This window comes from Terrapene carolina, unplaced genomic scaffold, assembly GCF_002925995.2.
Source record: "Terrapene carolina triunguis isolate 2854851 unplaced genomic scaffold, T_m_triunguis-2.0 Scaffold236, whole genome shotgun sequence".
Classification (NCBI taxonomy): Eukaryota; Metazoa; Chordata; order Testudines; family Emydidae; genus Terrapene; species Terrapene triunguis.
In genome coordinates, this window is record NW_020664587.1 from 12,715,834 (window position 1) to 12,743,320 (window position 27,487).

The 27,487-nt window shown below is 43.1% G+C and overlaps 1 protein-coding gene across 1 annotated transcript; it reads right to left on the reverse strand.

Moving 5' to 3' along the window:
• Positions 1–5,243: 5,243 nt before the first annotated feature.
• Positions 5,244–27,487, reverse strand: KHDRBS1 (KH RNA binding domain containing, signal transduction associated 1). Its single transcript, XM_024199272.3, has 9 exons — positions 27,082–27,487; positions 19,278–19,402; positions 18,555–18,671; positions 14,121–14,267; positions 12,053–12,186; positions 10,876–11,080; positions 9,721–9,788; positions 9,251–9,309; positions 5,244–6,530 (listed from the first exon to the last, which is right to left on the reverse strand). The coding sequence occupies exons 1-9, from the start codon at positions 27,389–27,391 to the stop codon at positions 6,433–6,435; spliced, it is 1,263 nt and encodes a 420-aa protein (XP_024055040.1). The 5' UTR covers positions 27,392–27,487; the 3' UTR covers positions 5,244–6,432.

A 27,487-nucleotide genomic window follows, 5' to 3' on the forward strand; every position in this document is an offset into this window, starting at 1 on the left:
TGAAAGTAAATGACAGCCAAAGGAATCATGAGACTCTCTCTAACCCAACAGGCTCAAGTTGTTCCATCAGCTGATGTGGGGTGCGTGCAGCCCTTCAAAACTCTTAGCTAAGCAAGCTGTGGTCAGGCTTGAAAACTTAAGAGTGAGAAGCCTGTGCCTGTATCTTTAACAAAAGAAAAAAAACCAGCCAGTAGCTAGCTTAAACCTCAGAAACCCACCAAGGTTTGGTGGTCTGTTTACATACAAACAACCTTCATTTCTCCTTAGTCTTCTGCACATTCCCACTCTTTGGACAGTTTGGCAAGCAGAACACTAAAGATGGGAGGGAGGGAAATGGAGCCCTAATGAAACAATTGAAAAACTGCCCTGCTAAACTGAGTGTCAGATCTGGCTGCCAAAATCTAATACAGTGTTTCATGAATGTGTGAACTGAACTCCATGTGGCAGGTCTACCTAATTCAATAAGGGAGACGTGTCTAGCACACACTACAGACAGCAGCCACCCTAGTGGAATGGGGTACAAGAACAAGAGGGGAGAGTGAAGAATTTCTATAACTCCCTTCTATACGTTGTCTAAGGTCATGTCTTCACTTACCAGGAATCGAGGCTGCTGCTATCGATGTAGCAGGGGTCGATTTAGTGGGTCTAGTGAAGACCCGCTAAAAATCAACCGCAGAGTGCTCTCCAGTTGACTCTGGTACTCCACCAGAACGAGAAGAGTAAGGTTGACCTAAGCTATGTCCACTCCAGCTACGTTATTTACATAGCTGGAATAGCGTAACTTAGGTCGACTTACCCCGGTAGTCGAGACAAGGCCTCACTCTGAGCAGAAACAGATTGACCCTCAGAATGACCAGAGTAGGAAATGATTAAGGAGAGGACCTAAACCTCATAGCTCCATTCAAATAAGAAAGTGTTCTTTTTGCATCTACAGAATCTAGATTCTCCTTTATGTACATGAGATTTTGGAAAGAATGCTGGTAAATTAATTCAATGATTTACATGGAAATCCTAAATTTCTTTAGGAAGTACTTTGGGGTGCAGCCCAAGAACTACTTGTCCTTATAGAAAATAGCATAAGCTCACAAGAGGTTAAAATGGAGACATAAGTTATGTTAGAACTATGTTTAAATTCCTGGAGGAACTGGATCTTATAACGGTGACTATAAAGTTCAATAAACCCTTTAAAACAATTTTTTTAACTAATGTGTTTGAAAACACAGATTTGCCATCAATCTGCACGTGGATAGCTGCTATTGCTGCTAAATGAACTTTAACGGAGGAGATGGATAAACCCATAACCTTTTAGGTATAATAATCTAAAATGGGTTTTGAATAGGACGTGAAAAATGGATCAACACTCTTATTAAATACCAACATAACAAAAAGGATCTTTATATGTTGCCATGTCGAGTGAGTTAGTCGGAGAGTGAATAAGAAAACAAGAGAACCCCTCATATGGGATCTGGCACAACTTGTCAGCCTTTTTTGAAATTGGTTGAGAAGAGGAAGGATTGGTCCTTCTAGCTTTTGCTGGTTGACAAAGTTCCTATACTATTGGCGAAGATGCATTATTTTTGTAGTCAAATGCAAAATGTTGAACACTGAGTGGATAGCTTCTTCCAAAGGTACTGATGGCAATTTTAAAGTCAACACCATCCATATCCACTCATCTGTGGAACTGAAATTGCATCTTCCAAAGGAGAGGATGCTGAAGATTCATCTTCAGATGGAAATGTATCACCTTCTGGTGTAATGTTCTGTTGTTGAAAATCAACTGGAGGGGATGTTTCTTCTCCCTCCTCAGGAAGCACATCTTGTACCAAGGCAGAAGAGCATTCTCTAGCTGTTGGTTCTGAGAATCTCTGATCAGAATATCTCGGACCATAGATTTAGGTGGAAGCTGCTCTGGAACCAGAGAGTCAGACCTCCTTGTATAGCATGGATAAGTAGGGGCTGGCCAATAGGGCCAAAGCATCCATGATGGCATATGCCAGTATTGCTAATTACCCCATTCTGGTATCAAATCATATGCTTCCTGTATAGAATGTCTCAGGGTGTCCACTCCAGAAGAAAGACCTATTTCAGGGAAAACTGTTGATCCTTGGATGCCATTATCAGAATTGGCTCCTCCCAAATGCATATCCGATAGTGAAACCATAGGATATATAACGAAGCTGGGATCTGGAGAATGGAAAATGGTGAGTGTCTCTCTCAGAGAGCCAGCTGGAGTCTTAGGTGGTAGGGAACTGTCTCTGGAGATCTATCCCAGTCAAGCTCCCAGCTTGGTTTCTTGTTCTGGGGAAAAAAGACGCAGTCAACCTGTCCTCTCTTGTGGAACCACATGAATCTACACTGTAACTGAAGAAGTAGGAACCTTAGTAGTCGACATACTGGGTTCCACTGGTCTCTTTTGGATCCACTCTCCCACCCCCCCCCCCGATTGATCTGGCATTATCTTTAGATCTTGAAGCCACACTGAACTCAGAACCGTTTAAGATATGCTTCAATTTGCCCTTCCTTTCCCTCGTAATCAAAGTGCTTGTTTCCAGTAGTCTCTCTTGAGCTTTATGTTCCTTATCTGGAACCAGCTCTTATGGAGGGAATATCTGTGGTGTTGGATCAGAGGATTTGGCAACCACAAGCTGAGTCAACTTGGAACTGGAGCTCTCTGCCAAAGCCTGAGCCTTCACTATTGAAGCCTTCCTGGATCCAGAAGTCCTCGGAGCTGATTCAGGTCTCCTATCCTTTCACTAGGATCCTCTAGCTGCATCTAATCTCTCAGGTGTGGCTGACAAGTGCTGATGTAACAAAAGGCTACTCTCTGCACAGGCCCAAGTAGTAAGTGTGCTAAACATAGCACAGCATGAAGGAGAATTCTTCTCTCCTAAGCATTTCAGGCACCGAACATGAAGGCTGGAAGCCAGGAAGACTATTGGGTGACCCCTTTAAAATCCATGCTTCTTGACGTTTGGCTCCATCAGGATGTCGGTACCAGGTAATTATCATACTCTTAGCTAGACTAACTTATCCTAAAACTGCTAACATCAACTAATCTAACAAAAGAGAAGGCATTTTATCGATAGCTATGGATCCTTGTGATCCGCATCCTTTCACTGCTGTGATTGGAAGGAACTGAGGCTGCAGACGGTGCTATGCCTCCTTCAGAATGTGTTCAAATGCTAGCTATGGAGAGGGGAGAGGCATGCGACCACTAAGAGGCACTGTTACCAGAAGGTGCCTCCATGCAAGCTGTACCAGCCAGTGCTCCTTAAGAGTGGGAATATGCAGAGGACATGTGAAGAATGTTACTAGATATAACTGCTCCATTGCTGGAAGGTGGGGGTAGCACCTCCAACACTGCCTTAAGTTGGCTTTGAAGTGAATCCTCTCTCCACATCACAGCCAAGAGTCAGCTCAAAAGATTGCCTTGCTCTTGCTCTGCCACACTTCCACCTCTCCCCAGATCCATCACTCAGCTTCATTCTGCAGGAGGATCTGTGGGAGAGCTCTTAGCAGGTGCACATTCACCCACACAACCCCCGCCTCCTCCAGTGACCACTACAAAAGCCAGTCACATAATTAGCCTTTAGAACAATCTAATTTATCTGTGTGCATATGAAGAGCTGCTTCTGTTTAGCACATCAGATGGCAACGCCTCCACCTCCCACACAGAAGATGTTAACAACTAGCCATGTGATGCAAAACTGAATAATAACCTACCCAGTGTTTGTTTGACAAAAACATCTTCACCCAGATGATTTGCGGCGACGTTCTTGACTCCTGCAAATTGAGAAAAGATTGTGAGTTTCCTTAATGGAAAAACAGAGATTTAAAGAAAAAAAGATCCTGCATGCAAATTATACAGGAAGGAAAACATGCAACTTAAGCTGAGCTCTGAACATTTCATAGTGAATATCAATGTTGGGGTCTATAAGGGTCATCATTTTACATTTTAAATAACTGAGCAGAATTTTTTTGGCAGTAGCAGGACTATCTATATTCGGTGTCATTTTACATGTTTGAAATTTAAGCTTTCAGATTCCTTTTTTTGCCCAGGTTACATTACAGTGCATTTACAAAGTGCACGATTATTGAAATTATTGCTAATTTATGCAAAAGCATGTGGTCTTTTTTTAAAAACATCTACTTTTAAACATTTTTTTTCAAATTTTACATTAACATTTGAAGAATTGTTTCAATAAAGTTTATGCAAGTTGCCGTCACAGTTTATGTAAAAGAGAAATGTGCTATTAAAAGCAGACATTTAGGTTACCTTTTGTTTTTTGCGATGCATGTTAGCTTTACACATCCTTATTCTCCTGCGATAATTTTCCTTTAAAAGGGGGGTATAGGGTGATCTTTTCATCAAGCAAGACATTATGCCCTGAAAGCTGACTCCAAACCATTGTTGAAAATTGTTATTTACATTTTAATAACAATCTACAAATACAACTTTTTGTTTTAAAGTATTCCCCTCAATCATGCACTGCTACAGGCAGTTTGGTTCCTAATGTTCTAGCGCATTTTTCACCCCCGAGCAGTTTATTTCTCCCCCCTACGATGTCAGATTTATATTTTGCAGAGAAGGGTAATACAACAAACCATCTCAAGTTTCTCTAAGCAGCATTTTACTTTAACCTATTATGCTTTCCCAGAAGGATATTAAAAGCAATCACCTGCCCCCTTCTCAAAACAATTGTGGGTTTGTAACTGGCTCCCCAAATGCAGGCTACCTTAAAGCAGGTAGGCATCACCTTTAGACAAGGGTTAGTTGTGTTCACAAACAAAATAAAGCTTCTTTTTTCCTCCTGTTGGTAGCTAGGTCTTGGATTTGTCAATCTTCATTTTGTCATTCTACTTTTAAACCAGCCATTTCAGACTCCATCTGGAGTCTGCAGAATGCTGAGGCTATCTGAAATCTGAATCATTAAACTAATTCCGTCCAGCCCATAAACACTCCTTCCACTTGCCGTTTTGCAGAAGTCAGATTTCTACTCTAGTACTGGTTCAAACTGCTTTCAACAACTTCCAGGGGGTGAAAAAAAAAGTTTTTTTTTCCTCCTTTTTAAAATTAAGCTCACTCACCAGCTTGATAGCTTTTTGTAAAGGTTACAGAAAAACACCATTTTTAGAATGTCTCCATATTTTAAAAAGACCATTAACTTTAGCATTAATTTAAGTTTATTTGAAAGAGAAAAGCTATTTTATTGTTCAACAAAAAAAAATGACAATTCATCACATTTACTTTGATTAAAAAAGGACTAAACTTTATTGACAAACTGCTGCAGACATTTTGACAAGTTTTAGCTACCTATTTAGGCAGACTTTACACACGTAGCATTTAATCTTCAAGAACAAAGTGGGAGGACAGCGTACAAATCCAATTAGGACTTTAACCTATGTACAAAGTGAAATTTCTCATTTTTTCAGCTGCAGTGTCCCTTTTTATATAAAGCTAGTGTTGAGACACACTTGAACAAGTCACTGGGATTGCTAAATATTGACACCTTTGCCAATTTTCAACTCGCACTGTATTATCTGCCCCAAATATCCTAAAACGAGAAATCTGTAGTTTTACAGAATGCAAACCTACTATCCATTTAATACTTTCTAATTTCAAACCCTGGGCAATTAGACAGAGCAGTGTAGTAATTTAAATTTGTTCTTGTCTTAAAAGTTCTCCGCACAGAACCAAGCTAAGAACCCCTTTACACTGGAAAATCTGCTTCCCAAGCATCTCTCAACACCGCGTGTTCGGGGCTAGATTTCAAAACCCACATAAAAGTCAATTTTACAAACCTAATTTTTTTTTTAAATCAATTAACTTTAAAAAAAAAAACTATTTAATTTGTTATGAGGATCTTTGTATTAAAATTTAAACTTAAGATTCATCAGCAATCTGCTTTTAAGGAAAGTTTGACAACTGAGCTTACTTTTAAACGGTGGCAGCCACTACCGTTACATTATGATTTTAATTCTTAAAAACAGCCCTGAATTTTGAAATGTAGCCTACTTTTGGGATTCTGCAACTACAACTTTTACGGGTATCTTAAAAACCAAACTTAAAGGTTAACAAAACCTTAATTTCATAACTGTTAAGCAAGCATGTCACTTTTGAAACTAACTTTTTTTTAAACTCAACTTTTATTAAAAAAAGTACAGTTGTGTTTATATCTAAACAACAAAGAAAAGCAATCTACACACTTAAAAAAAAATTAAAGTTGGTCTTCTAAATCTATTTAACTCATTTTAAAATACTACGTACAGAAGCCAGAATGCAAGGTGAGGATGGAGTGGGAGAAAAGGGGGCCACGAAGAAAAACAGTTAGACAATTACTTGTCTGATGTGGGTAAAGCAACAGGAATCCTGGGAGATACAAGAATCAGTAACAACTGTTTGCTCATAACTGATATTTTTCCCTCATGTTTTTAATAGCGTCCGTAAGGGTGCTCTCTGTAGGCCCCCTTCACTGGCCTAGCTGGTGGGGCCTTCAGGGAGGGCCTTGTTCCATTCCAGTCATCTTGGCCTGCAAAATAGAGAGCAATAAACGTCAAAGTGCACAGCACACTAACAGTATGAGATGCATGCATACAAGGGCAGCAGCATAACTGCACTGTGTAGCAGTCAGAACACCTGCCTCCAGTTTCAATATCACGACTTTGTGAAGACCAGTGACATTAATATTCCTACAACTCTGTTGGCTCACAGGCCTTTATAGGCCACCCTTTAAGCTTTTATAAGACTACTGTTTATCTACAAGATCCCAGTGTCACATAGCTTCAAGTTCCACAAATATTAAATCTCTACCAAGAACATCTCTAACTTTGCAAGCATTTAACAAAGTTAACTTGTATGGGAACCCCTTTGGAAGTCTGCAGATATGATACCCCCACTAGGCTCACTTGAACAAACCTGATACCTTTCATCTATGAATAACAACCAATTAATCTTAGTAGATCTGAAACAGACTCCAATTCCTGAAGCAGCTTTGGCAGTCAGCCTCAGTTAAGGTCACAGCCATTAAAGCTCTTTCAGTCTGTAAGCAAGCAGCATTTTATAATCCATAAACTCTGATTCAGCTGTGCAGGATACTGCTACAAGAAGCGTTTTTCTCCTTTTTAAAAATAAAAGCAAGGAAGTCTCCTTGCACAAACCTGCCAAAATGACTAAATCACTACCACTGCTCTGGGATGGCAGTCTCATACTGAACCCAGAGATATCACAGTGTTTTCTGCCAGTTAGTAGCAGAAGGGTGGGACAGTGATTACTTAGGGATTACATTCTAGAAGATACCTCAACATTCAATGCCTGTCTCCTGAGATCAGGATTTTACTACTCGCTAAACATGGTACCTGCACCAACATGTATAACTACTTATGGTAAAAAGCTTTCAGTAGGACAGCTGAATACTCTCAAAGTCCTTTTGCCATATAAATAACTATTGAAACAAGCAAAGTTCAAATCCCATTCTCCTAGAGCTAGCTCAAGTCCCAAATATCCAAGATCAGCTTTTATTAAGCCTTGCGCTTGCAATATTCTTATTTTGCACATCTGCCACTCTCTCCACATGTCACCGGTTTCAGAGGAATAAATATACACCAAGCACTGAGAGGCAAGCATAACTCTCCATTCCACCACCGTGAAATGCATTTTGATTTTCCTCAAAGTGGCCTCCACACTGGCTGCACAATTTATTTTTCTAATTTTGTTTTCATGAAAGCAGAGGCCAAAGGAAATTACTGCGAATAAACAGATTAACTGTGGCAACTTCATGCCGAGTGTACGAGCAGTTTGGCCTTCAAATCTCAGACAACAGCACTGTTCTCTTACCAAGTAGAAACACAAAAGCTTCTTTGTGTTGCATAACCAACACATGAAACAAAACAAGGCATTTAACAGCTATTCTAAATGGAAGCAAGGAAGATATCCAGCATTACTGACAGCAAGTGTCTATTCATATTTAACTCAGACTGATGAGAAAATCTTTGGTTAGGCAGTTGAATTTAAACTCCATACAATGCAAGTATGGACCAGTATGCCACCACAAAGTTAAGCCTCACTTTCTGCTTGCTCCTGAAGCAGGAAGTATAATGCCATCTTAACATTTCATGCGCTTAATCATGGGACAGCTAGAGGCCTCCCTCTGCTTCTCTGAGCCCCGAAAATCTCATATACCCAAAACTAGCCACCTTTCTCCCCTTCAAAATACTTGAGTCTCAAGCCCCAGCAGGAGTACTTAATGGGATTCCCACAAGAACTAATTCTGTACCTTAACTGACTGTAGAGGCTGCTGAAAATGTGCTTCTAATACATCAAGTGGCTGATTGCACTGCTTTTGCAGCACTTTCAACAGAAGACCAGAAATCTCGCTCTTTGCTACATGGCAGTGCAATTCACAACTAGCAAGCCAGAACTGCCTCAGTTTACTCAATCCTCCTAAATTCTTCATGATGCAATGCAATAGTAATAAATCAATATTTTACTATGGCTTCTCAAAGTGTTGTCTCCTATATATGATTTAAACAACAGCATTAGTTAGATAAGACTTCTTGTTCTATATGACCAGCGCAGATTTTGGGAAATTACAAATGGAGTATTTTCATTAGCCAAACATAGGCCATATATACAGTCGCTACAGAGCTCTATCGAGTTAAAGAGAAAATTTAATGCTAGATTAAAATCCATCTTTTAAGCACGTATTTATTGCAGAGTCAGTCTCAGCTGAAAGAGTTTTGAGGATTATAAGGAAGCAGCTGGAGTTGTGCATTCATCCAACTCAACAAAATATAATCTCTGCAAACCAAATTACTGTAAAAGCAATGCTGTAGGTGGGAATCAGACCTCCAGCTGTGGAGTATTCCATGCACAAAACTGACCGATGCTCAGAAACACCCACTTCTGAAGAAAAAAGTGGGGGGGCACACAGTGGCAAGAACTCCAACATGGCATTCTACTGCAGGTCTTTAGGTAAGGTCACCTCTGCAAGAGTCAAACTAGATATGAGCCTAACAAAGCCATGATGTATGACCTTAGTTTGACTGTCACATAGACCTGTGTTATCTGTGGAATGTAAATATTTTTCCCCATGAAGGCCCCTCGGTCACTTTTTGGAACTATACCATCAGCATTTTCTTACTTTAAGACAGAAATTTTAAAGCAAAAAGAGATCCGATAAACTTCAAGCAATTCCCAACTGACTTATAGCCCCTTCTCTCCCTGTCACATAAGCAGTGTGTCCAGACATACCATAAGCTTCATAGGATTCTTGTGCCTCCCCATGTCCATAATCATAATATTCTGTGTCCCTGAAAGAGGAAGACAGGATGCGTTTAAGTTAGTTGTGTAGAGGTGAAAACATTTATTCACAAACCCCAAGAGCTGGAGCATTCAAATTCATAAGACGGTCAAGAATAATTCAAGACTTGCTTTGTAGTGCTTGAATTAGGACACCTAAAACCTCCCTACCACCTTGGGTAAGTATGACCACTCCTTTTAAAGGCAGAGCTAAAGGCTAGTGGGAACTTTCTGAAATGTACCTTTCCGCACATGCTGCTTGTTTCAAGCACATTAGAAGCCAACAGAACAAGGCACAACTGGTCTCAAAATGTTATTAAAATAATGGAAACGTTTAATTTTACCTGAAAATTCTGTAAAAAGTCATGCAGAATTCTCTCTCAAGAATGGGATTAAAGGGGACTGAAAAATGACAAACTTACCCTTGGCCCTGGCTGTAGTAGCCTTCATATCCCTCATAACTCTGCTCCGCATATGTATCATCATAACCCTGAAACAGATAATGACATAAGAATGGATACATGTGGAGGGTGTCATTCATTCTGAATGAGGGAAAGAGCAAAACTGAATTTACTCGGCAGTCCTTTTCAGATGAACTTATCAATCCTAGCATGTCCCAGGGGAACCTTTATCTTGCAGTGAAGGTGAGAACGTTAATCATGTTCACAAGGCATGCCAGAGTCCTCTAAAGTGTCCAAGGCTGCATTATGTCCACGCTATGTCAGACGTCTCGTAACTGGGTTCTCCAACATAGGATTTACAGGTAGACAGAACCCACTAGTTTTAACCAGGTGAAGAGAGGGGTGGGTGTGGGTGAGAGAGAGAAGACAAATCTCACTGTGATGGGTCCTCAAATATTTACTCCGGTGCTCATCTAAACCAAGTCATTGTGCTGTTTCTCTATCTCTTTAAAATGAGAAGAGCAAATATTCTTAGTTTAGCAAAGAAAACACTCAGGGGTATGTCTGTAGTGACAACAACATTTTAACCAAGTTTATTCACATGTTAAAGTAAGTTCTTGCCGTAGTTACATGGTCTGAAGACTCCAGTGCTCCCTGCTTCTACAAGCAGCTTTCCACAGAAGTGTTTTGATTGTTTTTTTGCTGGGCACCAGTACTTGTTTTAAAATATAATCTTGGCCACACTTCAGTTGCATTGTAATTATTCTCCTCCAAAAGAAGTGTTTCATTATGGCGCACACGGAAACTTATTAACAGAAAACAATAACCTCACCTCTCTCAGTTCAACCATTCAGCCTAGTGCTAGCGTTTGCTACTAAGCAAGGGCCATTAGTGCAATTGCTTTGTTAATACCCAACATTTAGGGTATGCCTACGCTGCAATGAGACACCCATGGCTGGCCCGTGCCAGCCGACCCGGGCTTGCAGGAATGTTTAATTGCAGTGTAGATGTTTGGGCTTGGGCTCCAGCCAGAGCACCTAATTAAACAGCCCCTTAGCCTGAGCCAGCTGGCATGGGCCAGTCACAGGTTTTTAATTTCAGTGTAGACATGCCCTTAGGATCTGTAAGTAATTGGCTTCTAGCTACTTGGAAAGAGTATGTATTAAAGTTTCTTACATAATCTTCGTAAGTTTCTGGTGCGGGAGGAGGAGGAAGCGGTATTCTCTGAATGCCTGCTGCACGAGCTCTTGGTACGGGAGCGCCCCTTACTGCTGGAGGAGGGGGTACACCACGGGCCACAGTAGCTCCTCTAGCTATGGCACCTCTCACTGGTGCTCCTCGCACCAGGGCCCCACGGGGAGGGCCCACCACACCACGCCCCCTAGGAAGAAAAAGGATTAGAAATAGCCATATATGTACTCTGCAAAAGCCACAATGATGTTCTAAATATCTAAGACAATTTACTGACAGATCAACAGTTATTTGTTACGGGTGCTATAAAACTGATAACTGGATGCATAAATAGGATTATAATGCAACTCTGGTAAAAGATTAATGCTGCATAAAAACTACCAATATGAAACATTACCAAAGGAAAATGCAGAGAACAGCTGAATACCCAAGTAGTCACCACTTCTAAACATCTTAAAAAGGTGTGGATCTGCAGAGGTTGTCTGGTTACTACAAAAGTAGTCCAGACCTTTTCTTCACATTTATCATAGCTGATCAGGTGAGTAGGTTTGCTAAGGAGAAAGGGAACCCTGGGGTCTTACAAAGTCCAATGAGGAGATGACTAACCACCCTTGAGTACTAAACACGTTTAGACACCAGCAAGAGGCTTCTCTTTTTATCCTTCATTTGGGATAAATGCTAGCTATACTGGTACTGTGTAGCATAGGTTCATCACTGATTTAGTCCAATGCATCGAGCAAAGCATCAGTGTCAGGATAGTAGCAACATCAAGCTTCCATGGGAGTTACGCACAAGCTGCAGATTCTCAGTGCCCTGGAGGACCCATTGACTGGGGATGATGAACCAATGAGCTATAGGTTTCAACTTTAAGTAGTTCTAGAAATCAGATGCGATTTCAGCAAGGTGGTTTTCTAAAGCTAATGCAATTCAGATTACAAAACATTCACCAACTCCCATTAAAAAAGTCTTATTACCCCTTTTCTAGCACACTCACTGCTAGAGCATACAAGACCATAACTCCCAATTTAATAAAAGCAGCCCTGCAATATTGGAAGTTCCAATATTTGGAGTTCAGGCACACACACAAAAATAATAATTTAACCAGTTTGCTACATAAACAACAAGAATTTCCATTTCCAGCATCAATACTTTTGAAAGTTACCTAGGAACAGGTGGAGGAGGGGGAGCTGCTCCTCTTCCTCGCACAGGGACCCCTCGGCCACGTGCTGGTTCTGGTACCCCATTCAGATAGGACAGCTCCAAAAACTGCTCCTGGCAGATGTCATCCATCATGTCCTGAGAAGAAAAGGGACACTAGTAGCTAGCCACCCCGTGCTCTGAGGTGTCAGAGATTAACATGTTAGAGCATCAGTTGCTGAAAACTGTATGAGTCACACCTCAAGCTACAGCAGCTGTCACAAAGCATCTATAGTCCCCTTTTGAAACATGTGGGTTCACTGCCAGCCAAATGCTTTTGACAGAAAATGCCATGCTCTCCTCCAAAGGCACACTGGAAACTGATCACTGCACCCACACAAAAGCAGGAGCTGGATGCAGCCTGCTGAAGAGTAAATGCCCATTTGCAAACCCAAGCCGTCTTTTCACATTCCCATGAACACAGCACATCTCTCTGCTCCACGCTTTATCTCCCCAGGGGATATAGCTTAGGGAATCAGCAGAAGATTCTGGTAACTCAGAAGAAGCCACTCCAACCCACTTCCTCCCCAGACACGCGCACAGATCAGGTTACCAATACTAGCCTGCCTGTCGGGATTCCAGAGCTGCCACAGCAACACTGCTTCTGTAAACTAAGCTTATTGCACACATCAGGGGCTCCTGCCATTCCTCCATTCTCCTCCCCAAGCTCCCCGAGTGCCACTCCCTTCCATCGTCTATTTCAGAGACATGTTGCAAACCCCAGACCCCCAATGCCAGGAGCCCTGTGTGCCCACCACTCTGCCCCACCCCCAGCCACACCACTCTTATTCTCTTTTCTTCTCTCTCCTTTGGGGTGGTAACATTTTAAACTCAACTGGGACAAAGGAAGAACTCAAATAAGGGGTAATGTTATGCTGGAATGTGTTATTTTCCTCCCTCAATCAATTCTTTTATCTATAGAGAATTACAGAGACGTCTGAAGCTGTGGTTCTGCTAACCAAAAGCCCTGGACTCCGCATGTCTCCCATTTCTCCCTTTTTTATTTTTCTGGTTTTCACCAAAATCCACAGGGTTCTGCTTATTGACACCCAAAACATTCCCTGAAATTTTGGAATTGATCAGACATGGCATTCAAAACTTACTGTTTTACATCCAAACAAAGCAATGCCATAAAGTTGCACATAAGGGCCTTGTAAGCTCAGTCAATGAAAACCATCTCCAAATTAAAAAAAGGCATTAAGTGTTCATATAACATGCCCGGGTATCAGCTGAAATAGGCTGCTTCAAGTGAAACCCATTAAAAGTGAGCTACCAGGACTTTTTCCTGCTAGGTCTCTACAAGGCAATTTCAAGTGATGAATGGAACTCATTCAAGAAATCTATTACCCTACAGGGCATAGCTAAGATTGCTCCGGACAGAAGAGCTGCCATACAAACTCAGACCAGTTTCATCTACCTAGTCCAATACCCTGTCATATCAGCCAGTAACAGATGTTTCCTAGTTGGTACAGGAAACCCCAAAGTGGCAATTATGAAGTAATGTGCCTCTAGAAGAAGCTTCTTCCTAAGCTTGACAAGGTGAGTGAGGTAACATTTGTTATTGGACCAACTTCTGCTGGTGAAAGAGACAAGCTTTCAAGCTTATACAGAGCTCCAGCATCAGAGCTAAATACAAGATGGAACAGATTGTTTAGTATAAGTATCTAACACATTGTCAGAGGCCATTCAAGGTGAAGCAGCCAGTTAACTAATAATATGTTAACTATGTATGCTAATCAGTTTGTTCCATCTTGTATTTAACTGTGACACCAAGTACCCAGACCTGAAAAAGAGCTCTCTGAAAGCTCGAAAGCATGTTGATCCAATAAAAGGCATTACTTCACCCACCTTGTCTCTCCAATATCCTGTGACCAACACATCTACACCACCACTTCCTAAGCTTGGGCAGTTAGTGGTTTAAAATCTCTTCCTTTAGGGCACAAGTTAACTAATAAGCTACTGTATGTTCCCCAGGGAAGGGTACCAAAGCCAAGGCTCTATTCTAAAAAGCACCAAGAAACAAATTTGCATACCGGAACAAGGAACTTCTTGACTTCTTCCATGGCATGAGCCATGAGAGCATAGGCCTCGCAAGGTGGTCCAAAGACTTCAATAAAGACATGCAGATCCATATTTAAATGAGCATATTTGGGATCTCCTCCTTTGCGCAGTTCTTCCTCCTGAAATAAAGCATGATTCAACTTCCTAAAGCCAAACAAGGTGCAAAGAAATCATTTTCTTCCTTAATCATGTTTCTAAGCATTGATTAGCAGGACAAGGCTGTCTACCCTAAAATTTTCAGCCATGTTTGACCATGGAGGTCAAACAGTAACCCCCTTGAGACTTCAAAACAGGTTTCTGGCATAAGTAATGCTTATCCTGTGAATGGGGCTATAGAAAAATTAAGTTGTGCCACAGGAAGGAAGCACAGTCTGCAGTACCAAGAGTAAATGGAAAGAAAAAAGGAAACAAGTGACAGTACTGTAAGGTAAGAATGAGAGACTTCTTTAAACAAGAACAGACCAATTTTCCACCAGAAAATATCCATAATTTAGTAAGGATGATGTGACAGTTTCTACCCCTATGTTCATCGCTTTCAGAATTATGATACGTTTCGTACAAAGTATGCCTTGTGAAGTAAAATTTGTAAACTCAATTTGCTGATCATTATTGTCCTGGTGAAATATGTGCGGCAACACTGTATGTAAAGATGTACAGTTCTATTGTATGATATTGCTAAGACAGGTTCCAAATCTGGGGGGGGAGGGGGCGCAAGGCCAAACCAGTTCCCCACAGATAAAAAGCTAGGTGTCAACAAAGTCAAATGGGCCACCAACTAGTTAAGTGGCCATTCTTTGGCAGGAAAGAGGGTGTGGGCAAAAAGCTACAGCTTGACAAAGAAACAGCTGAGAGTTCCTTCCTCCCTCCCCATACACTGGAGGTGATTCTTACCAGCTGAGATGACTCTTGCACAAGAGAGAGGGCTTTAAGAAGAGAAAGCAATCAGCACAAATCATCTCTCTCTTCTCTCTACCAATGGCGTCAACAACACTGGATGAAGAAAGGAAGCTGCACTAGACTGAGGCCTTGTCTACACTAAAGGGAAAAGTCGATTTAAACTACGCAATTTGAATTACGTGAATAGCGCAACTCAAATCAATGTAGCTTAGATCTACTTACTGCGGGGTCCACACTACGCAACGTTGATGGGAGATGCTCTCCCGTCAACTCCCCTTACTCTTCTCGATCAGGTGGAGTACAGGAGCCGAGGGAGAGCAATCAGCAGTCGATTTAGCGGGTCTTCACTAGACCTGCCAAATTGACCGCCGATGCTTCGATCGCCACAGCGTTGATCCTCCAGTGAGTGTAGACAAGCCCTGGGGGAGATCTTTACTGAAAGATTCAGGCGGTAAAAATTATGGAACTTATGGTGAGAGTCCTTTCTTTGAATTCACTTAGCTTGTTAAGTTAGATATTAGTTGTGTTTTACCTTTTGTTTCTTTGTAACGGATTCTGACTTTTGTGCCTCATTACTTGTAATAATTTAAAATCCATCTTTCTGTAGTTAATAAATTTGTTTTACTATTTTATCTAAACCAATGTGTTTGGATTGAAGTATTTAGGACAACAGGATTGTGCATAAACTTTTCTATTAATAAATAATGTACTTTATTTATATGAGCTTGTATTGTCCAGGAAAGTGATGGGCAGTAAAAGATGCACATTTCTGGGGACAAGTCCGGGACTGGGAATTTGCTGGTGTCCCTCTGCAATATGATTCAGGAATGACTGACTAGAACAGTGGTCACCAACCGGTTGATCGCGATCGACTGGTCGATGCTGGAAACTCTCCCAGTTGATCGCTATCTCTGGCTACTAAAAGTCTGGTGGTGCAGCGGGGCTGTCAATAAGGCAGGCTCCCTGCCAGCCCTGGCCCCACACCACTCCCGGAAGCGGCCAGCACACCCCCACAGTGGGAAGGGGTCTCCACATGCTGCTCCTTCCTGCAAGCACCACCCCCACAGCTCCCATTGGCTGGGAACAGGGAATTGTGGCAAAAGGTAGCTGCAGGGCCGATGCCTGCAAGGAAGGGCAGCACGTGGAGCCACGTGCCGCCCCCCCCCCCCCCACACACACACACTGGCCCCTTCTGGGAGCAGTGTGGGGCCAGGGCAGGCAGGGAGCCTGCCTTAGCCCCGCTGCACTGCTGACTGGGAGCCGCCCAAGGTAAGTGCCGCCTGGTGGGAGCCCGTATCCCTCCTGCACCCCAACCCCCTCCTGGAGCCAGCACCTCATAACCCCCTCCTGCACCCCAATACTGCCCCAGCCTGGAGCCTCCTCCTACACCCAAACTCCCTCCCAGAGCTTGCACCCCCCACTCCCTCCTGCACCCCAACCCCCTGCCCCAGGCTCAGCCCAGAGCCCCCTCCCACACTCCAAACCCCTCGCCCCCAGCCTGCAACCTCCCCCCCACCCCCGAATCCTAACCCCCTGCCTGAGCCTGGTGAAAGTGAGTGAGGGTGGAGGAGAGCAAGTGATGGAGAGAAGGGGGAGGGATGGAGTGAGTGGGGCGGGGCAGATCCTGGGTTGCACTAAAATTCAAAAAGTGATCTTGTGCGTAAAAAGATTTAGAGACCACTGGGCTAGAGCATTCATAATACAACTGGGAGTAATTTGCATGCTGGAAGCTATATGAGAGCAGATAAGGAATGGTTGCTCACAGCGAAGCAATGTAAAAAGAGCATTCAGGGAACAGCAGTCCAGATTGTACCTTGAGGAATGTCACAGATGGACATATAAAAGAAGTGGTCTCCAAAGACAGCAATGGACTGATTGCTGAACACCTGCAGCTCCCATTAACTTCAGTGGAAATTGTGAGTGTGCTCAACACCTCTGAAAAGTCAGACCATAAAGTTTTAAGAGGCTATTAATGATTTCACTGTGATTTGGCCTGGGTGAACTTTACTGCAGCTTTCAGTAGTATATACTTTGTCAGGCTTGGTATACAAGTCAGTGGTACTAAACTGGTTTGCCATTAACAGCTAGTCATATTTCTTCTGTGCAAGTGCTTTTTATCACTTCCCTTGTAACTGCTTCCTGCTCTCAAATGCACAGCTGAACTCAAGTCACATGTCAGCAGCAACATTCTTATCCAATGATTTACCAAGAGCAGTTAGTCTATTCCCCTACAGCTTCCATCTTTTTATATTAGCGTGAAAGAGCTGTTGGTACTTGTATTAATGTAACTGCTTCTTCAGAAGATTTTTGGCTGATACAAGTAACACCATTCCCTTTCAAAGGCACTCTCTCCCCCTCCAGGCACTGCTTTGCAATGAAAAATTGTGGTAACACCTTAGACAGTGCCAGTTCAGCTTGAATGTTAAGTGTCTAAATTAATTCAACAGATTCTTACTAAATTGGAAAAAAATCTAAAAACGTAAAGGTGACTTGGAAAGTTAAAGTAAAAACTGAGTGAAATCCTAGCTCTGCACTGACTACCGCATTTAACCAAGCTTTAGGGGCAAGGAGGAGGGGAGCATTCAGTACAGAAATCAATTTCTGTAGTTTCTCCATTCAGAAATCCTCCTGGCACTTTGCTATTCTCTGAAGATAAAAGACTGGTATGTTCTAGGTTGACACTGCCAGTGAACCTGTAAGTGCCCAGAGGATTTCACACAGGGGAAAGATTAAAAAAAAAAGAATGTATTCCTTGTCTGAATGCCCTCCCATATCCTGGTTAAGGAAGGCACTAAGGCCATGCCTACACTACAAAATTATGTCGACCTAACTTACGTCAGGATCCGGCCACCAGTTATGTGAATCGCTTGTGTGCGCACACTTGGCTCCTTGTGTCAGTGTGTGCATCCTCATCAGGAGTGCTTGTCTGGATTGTATTGTCAGTGTGGGGCACTGTGGGATGGCTCCAGAAAGCTAGTAACAGTCGAAGTAAGCAATGCAGCGTCTACACTGACACTGTGTTGTCCAAATTACATTGGCTGTGACTCTGCGCTGCTCAGAGAGGCGGTGTTACTAAATCAGTGTAGAGTAGCACTTATGTCGGCAGGAGCCAAATATAAGTGAAGACACTTCCACAGCTAGATCAACACAAGGCAGTTTATGTCAACCTAACCATGTAGTGTAGACCGGGCCTGAGTAAAGAAAGCTGGAATTGCACTCAGTTCTTTAATTTTGCAGTTAAGCTTTCAAAAGAAAAAAAAAAAGTTAGCCTTTGCATCCAAATGCACAGAATGTTTTAAAGAGGATGCATTACCATAGGCCATATTTTCTGCAAAGAGTTTAGCTCTACCATAATAATTTTTCACAAGGTAACATATACATGGAGGTAGATATTGTTAGAGCAAGAGAGAAGTCAGCACCCCCGAGTTCTAGTGATTTTAATCTTTGTAAAATGCTTTGAGATCCTCAAGTGAAAGGCAATCTGCATATATGGATTTTCAAGCTCTTACCTTTGCTTTGTCTCTCATTGAACCTTTTCCAAGCACAGAGATCTTGGCCCCAGTTTCTTCCTGCAGTCTTTTAATGGTGTTGCCTTGGGGTCCCAAAATCTTCCCAACAAAATTAAACTGATAAGGGAAATAAACAGATTTAGTCCTGAAGCTGAATGAAGTTAATAACGATTGCTGTTAAAACTTCACTGGTAGACACGGCAACACTGGAAGTTTAACCAAAGTCATCCACGGCCCCACCTCACAGAAAGGCTCATGGAGATGTACTTTAAATAATATTTGTAGAAAAAATTAGCAACTGTCTGGCGTGCTCTTTTTAGAGGTTTTATTTTGCCAGCAATTCATGCTAAATTAACTCACTTAGTCTATTTAATTCTAATTACTAGACTCCAACCATTTTATAGACACCAATTCTTAACAGTTAGAGGGAGTCTTAATTTTTAAGCATGAAAAGAGAGCTAAAGAAGAAACTCTACCCTGGTAATGAAAGAGCAGAATTACTCATCGACACTTGCATTTTTATCCTGACATTCTAGAAATCCAAAACGTTAGAAATAAGATACTACAAATTTGCATAGAAGAAATTCCACAGCAACAGAGCACCACTCTAGCATAACTCAGAATGACATTTAGAGAAAGACACTACTCAGGAAGCATAGCATGTAAGATCTTATGTTTACAGGAAGATCAGAGAGACGTGGTCAGTTATTTTCTGGCCCTCACCTTGGGATACTGTTTGACAGGTATCAGAACACGTTCCTTCAGTTTCATGTTCTTGTGGGAAAACAAATCCAAGTAGTTCTCTTCCTCATCCTTCTTTGTTTCACCCTTCTGAATTTTTTCAATTTCTAGACAAGATAAAAATAGTATAATTTACATTCCTCAAAATGGAAATGACACTTTAGATTCAGTTGCATCATGACAGGCTATAGCGCCCTAAATTCTCTGTAAATATATGTACATTTATAACTATGTGGCAACAAAATTTGGATGTGTTAAAAAAAGGGCAGCCCATTTAGTCTTGCCTGTCTGTCTCTCTACACAAAATCTAGGACTCTAGAAGGACCAAGGACATTGTTGGTTCATAATAAGCAAATGGAATGGTGGATTACAACACGAGTCACCTCAATTGACCGTGAACATGAACCCATAAAATACAATACGCCATCTGTGCTGTTGCCTACCTTTCTTCCAAACCTCATGAATTAATATGGTAAAGAACTTAGTCAGTGAAGTGTTAAGGTTGCCTGGTGATAGTTTGTGCCCTTCCAGAATGCTGAGTTTCACAAAACAAACCTCTGAAAACCAGGAAATACAGAGTTACGGTAAACGCCCACACAACCTTAACTCTGCCCCCCTGGAGCTGGCAATAGCCACTGGGAATTATCTGCATGGATTCCAGCAGCTTTCACTGTGTTACATGTAGCTGTATTAAATAGTGGAGGACTAAACTAGAGTAGTTTAAAAAAGCTCTGACTGTTATGAGGAAATTAGGGTCTGAGTCCCCAGGTGTGTGATCAAAGGAAAGAGGTGAATATGTACTTTGAGGTTCCAGTCTGCATTATTTCAATACAGAATTGCATAAGTTATATCCGTAGCAAAGCAGTGGGGTCTTCTTGCCATGGGTACTGTCAGTAGTGAGGTGGGATATGAAAGCAGTTTGTGGATTTAATGAAGGGTAGGGAAAAACATAGGTTTAAATGGTATGAAGGGGCTGTAAAAGGGAATGAAGTGGTTGTTAAACTTGACAAGCGTGGTATTCTGTCGGGGGAGCAGGCTTAGTGTTTGAGCCGAGGACAAGTGCAGGTAAGTGGAAGGAGTCAGACCCTCATAGATGGGCAAGCTCCCACCCAACCTGATACATACAAACATATACACATGAAGGCAAGAAGTGGGGTGGGGGCTGGAACCCCTGAACTCAACTCACATGAGGTCGGGTAGGCAGAGGAGCTCAGACAACCCCATCTCCTAAAATACTCCTCCCCCACCAGTAAATATTTGCATCCTTAAAAAAAAAAATTGTGATTATATTATCTCAAAATAAAAAAAACCTGACATATGATCAATATGCCTTCCAATCTTTTCCAATTTTCTGGCGGGATCTGAACTGACTGGCTGGGTGAGTCAGATTCAAAGGACAACTGCTTGTACCCATGAGCTATCAAGCTGGTGTGAAACTTAGAAGGTTAACAATCCTGTAATTCCTCTGTAACATGCATGCTCAGTGTAATGCCTTTTAGATTGCGCATATACTTTTCTATTAATAAAATGATGTACTTTATTTATATGAGCTTGTATTGTGTCCAGGAAAGTGATGGGCAGTACAAGATGCACATTTGTGGGGACAAGCCTGGGACTGGGAATTTGCTGGTGTCCCTCTGCAATATAATTCACGAGTGACTGGCTAGAACAGTTTAGAGCAAGAGGCTTGTGCCATGCTAAACTAGAGAAGCAAAATCTTTTCCAAATAAAGTTCTTGTGAACCCTTTGGTCACACAGCTCTACGTTTGGACCCCTAACAGAACTCCTGCACCCTCATGAAGCACCCCAAAATCTCAAGGCAATCTGAGCAATCAAACTTTAGAAGACTAAAGGCTGTTCTACAATGAAAAGTTAAGTCGACCAAGTTACGTTGTGCGGGAGTGTGAAAAATCGACACCCCTGAGCGATACAGTTAAGCCAAACAAGCCCCCAGTGTAGAAAGCACCAGGCCAATGGAAGAATTCTTCCATCGATCTAGCTACTGCCTCTCAGGGAGGTGGATTAACCACAGCAATGGGAAAACCCCCGTTTCTGTAATGAGTGTCTACACTAAAGCACTACAGAGGTGCAACTGTATCTGGGCTGTTGCAGTGTTTTAAGTTTAGACATTGCCTTTGAAGAGCAGAGATTTAAACAGAAACCTCATCTTAATCTTAACCATAGCAGGGCTGCCACTCTGCCATAATACAAACTTCATCTCTGAGTCAAACAAAGAACCCACCTGCAACCTCCTACTGCCCCAGAGGAACCAGTCCCAAAACTTACTAATTCTTAGAACACTCCCATTTCAAGGAGGCAACCACCTGGGAATTAGGTCAAGTCTGTTTAAGGCCTTGTCTGTACATGAAAGTTGCACCAAAGTTGCACCATTTTAATCCAATTTAGCTAAACTTATTTTGGTTTAATAGTTGCTTATTTCAGTCTATCCTAAACTAATCCCTAATAAATTTAAAATAAACCAAAATTAATGTGTCCACAAAGGAGTTTGTACCAGTTTAATTAAATTGGTTTCCAATTACATCTTTAATTAAACCAGTGCAACTTTCAGAAGCCCTAAATATGTGGCTTTCAATTGTATTAGCTCAATCGAGTTGTCTTAACGGGACCGAAAAGCCAATTTAACACTTGTTAAAATGCAGACCATTACATTTGGAGGCACATTAATTGATTGTGTTGTACCCTGGGGGGAAGCCTGAGCTACAACATGGCCATCTAACAATCTTCAAACATGTTAACCTGCACCTCAAGAGTCAACAGGGCTTTTCAATCGTGTCAAGTCATCACAGCTGGAAAAACTTTTTTGGCTTTCAACACATGACCCTAGCTTTTAGTCTTAATTTGTAGCTTTTATAGCTAGCCAATTATAGTGTGGTGGGGAAAGAAAGATAGTGTCCCTGCCCTGCCTCTTCCCACCCTTTCCCCAAAGTCCCTGTCCCAACTCTGCCCTCTTCCTGCCCCTATTCCAACCCCTTCCCCAAGTCCCCGCCCTGGCCCCCCCCTCTCCTGAGCATGCCACATCCCCACTCCTCCCCCCTCACTTCTGCAAAGTCCTAAGCGCTGCCAAACAGCTGTTTGGCAGCGGGAAGCACTGGGAGATAGGCAAAGAAGCGGGGACGCGGCGCATCCGGAAGGGCGTGGGGAGCTATGGCCGGCCGCGTGTTTGAGACCCCGGGTCTAAAACCCTGACATCCTCTTAACTGTGGACAGAGATGACACTTTCAGTGAAAGGTGTCACAGAGAGAGAGCGTGCCCAAAGAAGGGGGAATCACATGCAATAGGAAACTAAACAAAAGATTAACATCTCATTCTGGAAGGCCCTCATACCACTGTGATGGGCCCAGTACAAGAACTTAACAAAACAGAACTCACGGTTCAATGGGTCTTTCCATAAGCTTTGGAAACACCAAATTAAAGTCCAGAGGATCAGCAGGTTTTCAAATGGGAGGATACAAATTTGTACCCTTTAAAAAAAACATTTAATCAGGCGATGGTGAAACACCGTAATTATTTTCAAATGGACACGGTTGGTGAAAATAGCAACTCAAAGGGTTTACTTAGGGGCACACCAACACGTCATGCACTAACTGGCTTACTGTGTGCCAGCAGGGTCTACACAGGCCAATCAGCATGCAATATGGTGTGCATTAGAATGGGCCATTCTGCCCATCAAATCGTGAAAGGCCCTTGCATCACTTGGAGGGAGGATGAAATAATCAACACAGCATCAGCTGGAGATGAGAAATAAAAGGGGCACCTCCAAGCACGGTGCTACTAGCTCCTGAGAAAGAGACTGACTCCACATCAGATAGTACTACTGATTCTCAGCTACTTGGATGGAGGCGACTGTATCTCCAGAGAAATCTGCTTTTCTTTGAAGACATGTAGGATGGAAAGGAAGCAGCAGTCATGGTCTCTTGTCAAAGTTCACAGGACCCATATCAAGTAAATGTTGCGTAAGACATAAGAGCTGTGGAGCTGGGCACATTAAAGACTCCAAACACTGTCTGAACCAGGCTCCCTGAGGTGAAGTTACAATGCAATCTTGAAACTGAGAAGAAAATGGCACTGGACATAGATTCTGAGGAACTGTGGGCCCTATGGTACCAAGTCGCTCACCCACAGTGCTGAAGGATCAGGAGAAATGGAGGAACTGATCCAACCGAATATTTGGGGGTTATCTGGGATCTGCACCCGATGTTCAGTCTTCTGAACTCTTCAATTGACCTGTCGACTGCGTATTATTTGACTACAGTCAAATATTGTTAAATATTTTACCAAGAATGCCCTGATGTAGGTGGCAGCCTAGCTTTTTGATTGCATCATGGTGCCACAGAACTTCAGTTCATTGTTCCACATTTTTCTGAGTTACTTAACTGAGTTATTTTAACATTTTTCGTAGTAACGCATAAGCATTTAAGGCTAAGCTAATTGGAGACCATAAAGTCTTACTCTTCTTTTGTTACTGTTCTAAAAATTAGTGCTTTAAAATTTGATCATTTTTGACAATATTTGACTGATCAAACGTCCAATACTACGTAGGCACTTTGCCAAAAGGAGTAATATCTGCCTCAATGGAAATGACTGATCTGAATGGCCCAAATCTAAGATGTCTTATCCTTTGTAGGATTCCTAGGACCCAAGGAAGATAAAAGACACTGGAGTCCAAGCAGAACCTCTGTCAAAGCCATCTTCCACAGCCTCTGGAAGTGTAAAATGTGCTTTCCCTGATCCATATGAAGAATTCAGATTGAGAGTAAGTTACTGGATGACTTTATAAGAGAATGAGTCTTTAGATGTTACATTGGCTGAAGAAATTGTACAAGCACAACTCTTAGACTATAAATATCCTTTCACAACGTAAAAACTGCTCTGAACACAAACTCTATTTTTTCAAAGTCTCTTGGCAACAGCATGACAACTGTATATATTTAGGGCTGGGGTAATCTTGTGAAAGTTGCAAAACAGCACTGAAACTGAAGACCTTTGTTTATTCACTAACTAGGTTTCAAGAACACAGCTGCAGTATTTAAATTTTCCCAGTGACTTCAGACCGTATCAGAAGAGACACGCTTCAGGATGAGATTTAATTTAGTTTTCTATGCTCAGAGCTTTGATTGACTGGCATGTCAGACCCTTTATACATTATCCAATCTAGTAATCTGCTCATGTAATCCAAACCAAACTATGAATGATAGGATACCTAAATTTCAGTTATGACTGTGCAGATATACTTAGACAAATTGAACAGAATTTTAGAGTAGGAACTGCAAATGCTGTATGGTGAATATTTTTGAGAAAGTCACCCAAACAAAGCCAAACTGGGGCACCGCTCAAAGAGGGCAGCGTTAAGGGTGTGTCACGGGCGTAGTGTGTACTTTAACTCTTCAATTCCTCGATTTCAGAAATTTAGCCACTCTCCACATTCTGGAAGGGCACGAGTTACACAGAGCAACCTTAACTCAGGAGAGCCCCTTGCTCAAATGACCCCAAATTTGGACCATTAACACTACCCTGCATCCATGAGGCACAGCAAATGTCCGGACAAACTGAGTGAATCATGAGGATTTTAGAGCACTTAGAGTAATTAAGCTTTAAACAGAAAGAAAAGCTCAACCCATAGCAGATCTGGCACTTTGCTGTAATACACTGAAAGATATTTTGTAAATGTACTGAGGATTTATATTAAATATTTCATTACACCACTCAGCAATTAAAAAGTTACGCGTGGTGAGAACGCCATTCTCTGTACAAGAATTAGCAAATTTGTACTGCACCCAGAAGTTTTCACTTCACTAATACAACTCTGAAAGATATTTCCTCTGCTGTTGAAGAACACCAGTTGGTTGAAGGGCACATTAGTGGAAGTACTGTTATAGGCTAAAATATTATAAGACTCATCTTTAAACATTGTTTTCAGGAAAACATGATTTTTTTAAGAAGACCACTTAATTATCTTGGGAATAATACATATCTAATTTATCAAAACCAAGAGGTATACCAGTGGCACCAAGATACAAATTCAGAACTGAGCCACATCAAATCACTTGAACAAGGAAGATTACAGCTTTAAATAGCAGGTTTCAGAGTGGTAGCTGTGTTAGTCTGTATCAGCCAAAACAACGAGGAGTCCTTGTGGCACCTTAGAGACTAAGGTGCCACAAGGACTCCTCGTTTAGTCTCTAAGGTGACACAAGGACTCCTCATTGTTTTAGCTTTAAACAGCAGTTTCCTAGTTTTACATGAAGAGTTGAAAGGAGTGATGTAATGTATCTACTATATTAATATCGGCAATACCATATTATAACTGCTTTCTAATAATGCAGTTTATGAAGAATTGCATTAGTATCAAACATATACTTTTAAACGCAATAGACCTAACAAGAGGCTAAATTCTACTCTTCTTGTCTAAAATAAATAGGACATCCTTTATGTGTTAGTTTACATGGCCTCTCCACCTTGTTACACACAGGAAGCTGTTAGCGTTTTAACTTGTTCTAATTTTTAAACCAACAACTGTGTTTCAACACAGCCCTGTCTACTTGATACAGATACTGAATGTGACTACAGTGCAGCTGCGCTGTAGTGATGTGGAGAAATCCAAGCCACCAGGCGATTGGACAGTGATGATCAGGGAAAAGAGTGCTAGCCTAGTCACAGAACAAAGACTGCCGTGCCATTTCCATTTAGTTTCATCAGAGGCATGAACCAAGCTCTAATACAGATTTTCACAGTGGTGAATTAAAAAAACCCACAATCCCATGTTTCAAAGGAATTGGAATAGAGACTACATAAAAAACAGTTTACTACCATTCTTAGTCTCCTCTCCCCCAAGGATGGAAAGGGCCAAGATAATCACACTTTCTTAAAGAAGAAAGTTCTAGGTTCGTGTTTAATCCCTCTCAATCCACGAATTAACCATTGGGACTGGATGCCGTCTAAACAATTATAGATGTGTGTATCTTAAAACTACCAGTCCGTCCAAACTACATCACAGCAGGAGCAAGCTGAACTATAAAACTGCCCCCTTCCGCCTTGGCGATTTAACTTCCCCATGCACTGCTTAAACCCTGCAGACGAGGCCGTTTACACGGCAAACAGTTCCAAGGCCAGAATAAAAAGGCGACCGCCCCCCTCCCAGCTCAGCCTCTCGCCACAACCTCCCCAGACCCTGGCCTCTGCCCCTCCTCCCCGCACGAAGACCAATCGATTGCGAGAAGGAGAAGGGCCCGAAGGGAGGGAAGCGTCTGGCAGGCCGGCCTCATGGCAGCCAGGCTCCGACCTACCGAGAAAAGCCAGTCACCTCCCGGGGACACAGTCCGAGGGGCGGGGCACTCGGGCACCGTCTGCGCTCAGCCGGATCGGGGAGCAGCAGGGGGAGCAGCTCCGAGCGTCGAACAAAGAGCGGGGCCGGCCGGGAGGGAGACGCCACAGCCCCTCCCGCGGCTGGTCCTGCGGGCGCCCTGCTCCTCCGCCGATCGCGGCCTCGGGGGAGAAGGGCGGGTCTCCTCGCCCCTCCAGCCTGCTGGCAACAGCTGCGCCTCTCGGGGAGCGCCCGCTCCCATCCCCTTTGCCCCATGCCAGCGGAGGGAGAAGGACCGGACTGGCCAGCCGGGGCCTGGTGCAGCGCAGCGTGGGCGACTGACGGGACGGGTCCCCACGGCCCCCCCACAGTCCCTCTCTCTCCCCCCCCTGGGCCGCGCCCCCCCCCCCCACAGTCCCTCTCTCTCCCCCCTCCTCCCGGGCCTATTTCCCTTCCCGGCGCTACCTGCCGTCAGCAGCTGCATGGCGTGGGTGAAGGACGGGTCCAGACTGTCCTTCTCGGCCATGAGCTCAGGCAGGTACTTGTTCTCGGGCTCCATCTTGACGGTGGCCCCGGGCAGGAGCGGGGTGGGCGCGGCGGTGGGGGTCTGGGAGGCGGCGGCGGCGGTAGCGGCGGGCGGGAGAAGCGGCGGCGGCTGGGCCCCGGCCCCTCGGGCTCCCCCTCGGGGCGTCCGGCGAGGCCCGGGCGTCCCTTGTCTGGCGGCGGGGCCCGGGGCCCTGCCCAGCCGGGCGGCGGGGTCCTCGCGGCGCTGCATCCGCGGAAAGAGGGGGCGGGGGGGCGGCCGAACGAGCGGGGGGACCGAGAGGGCGAACAGGGTTGCCGCGCACCGACCGCCGGGGCTCCCAAGACA

Excerpts from the sequence above, each read along its gene's own strand:
- KHDRBS1 (XM_024199272.3), bottom strand. The coding sequence starts at position 27,391 with ATGCAGCGCCGCGAGGACCCCGCCGCCCGGCTGGGCAGGGCCCCGGGC. Across the intron at positions 12,187-14,120 it reads TCAAGAAGTTCCTTGTTCCG|GACATGATGGATGACATCTG; the intron begins GTATGCAAATTT and ends TTTTCTTCTCAG. Across the intron at positions 6,531-9,250 it reads AGAATCCTATGAAGCTTATG|GCCAAGATGACTGGAATGGA; the intron begins GTATGTCTGGAC and ends TCTATTTTGCAG.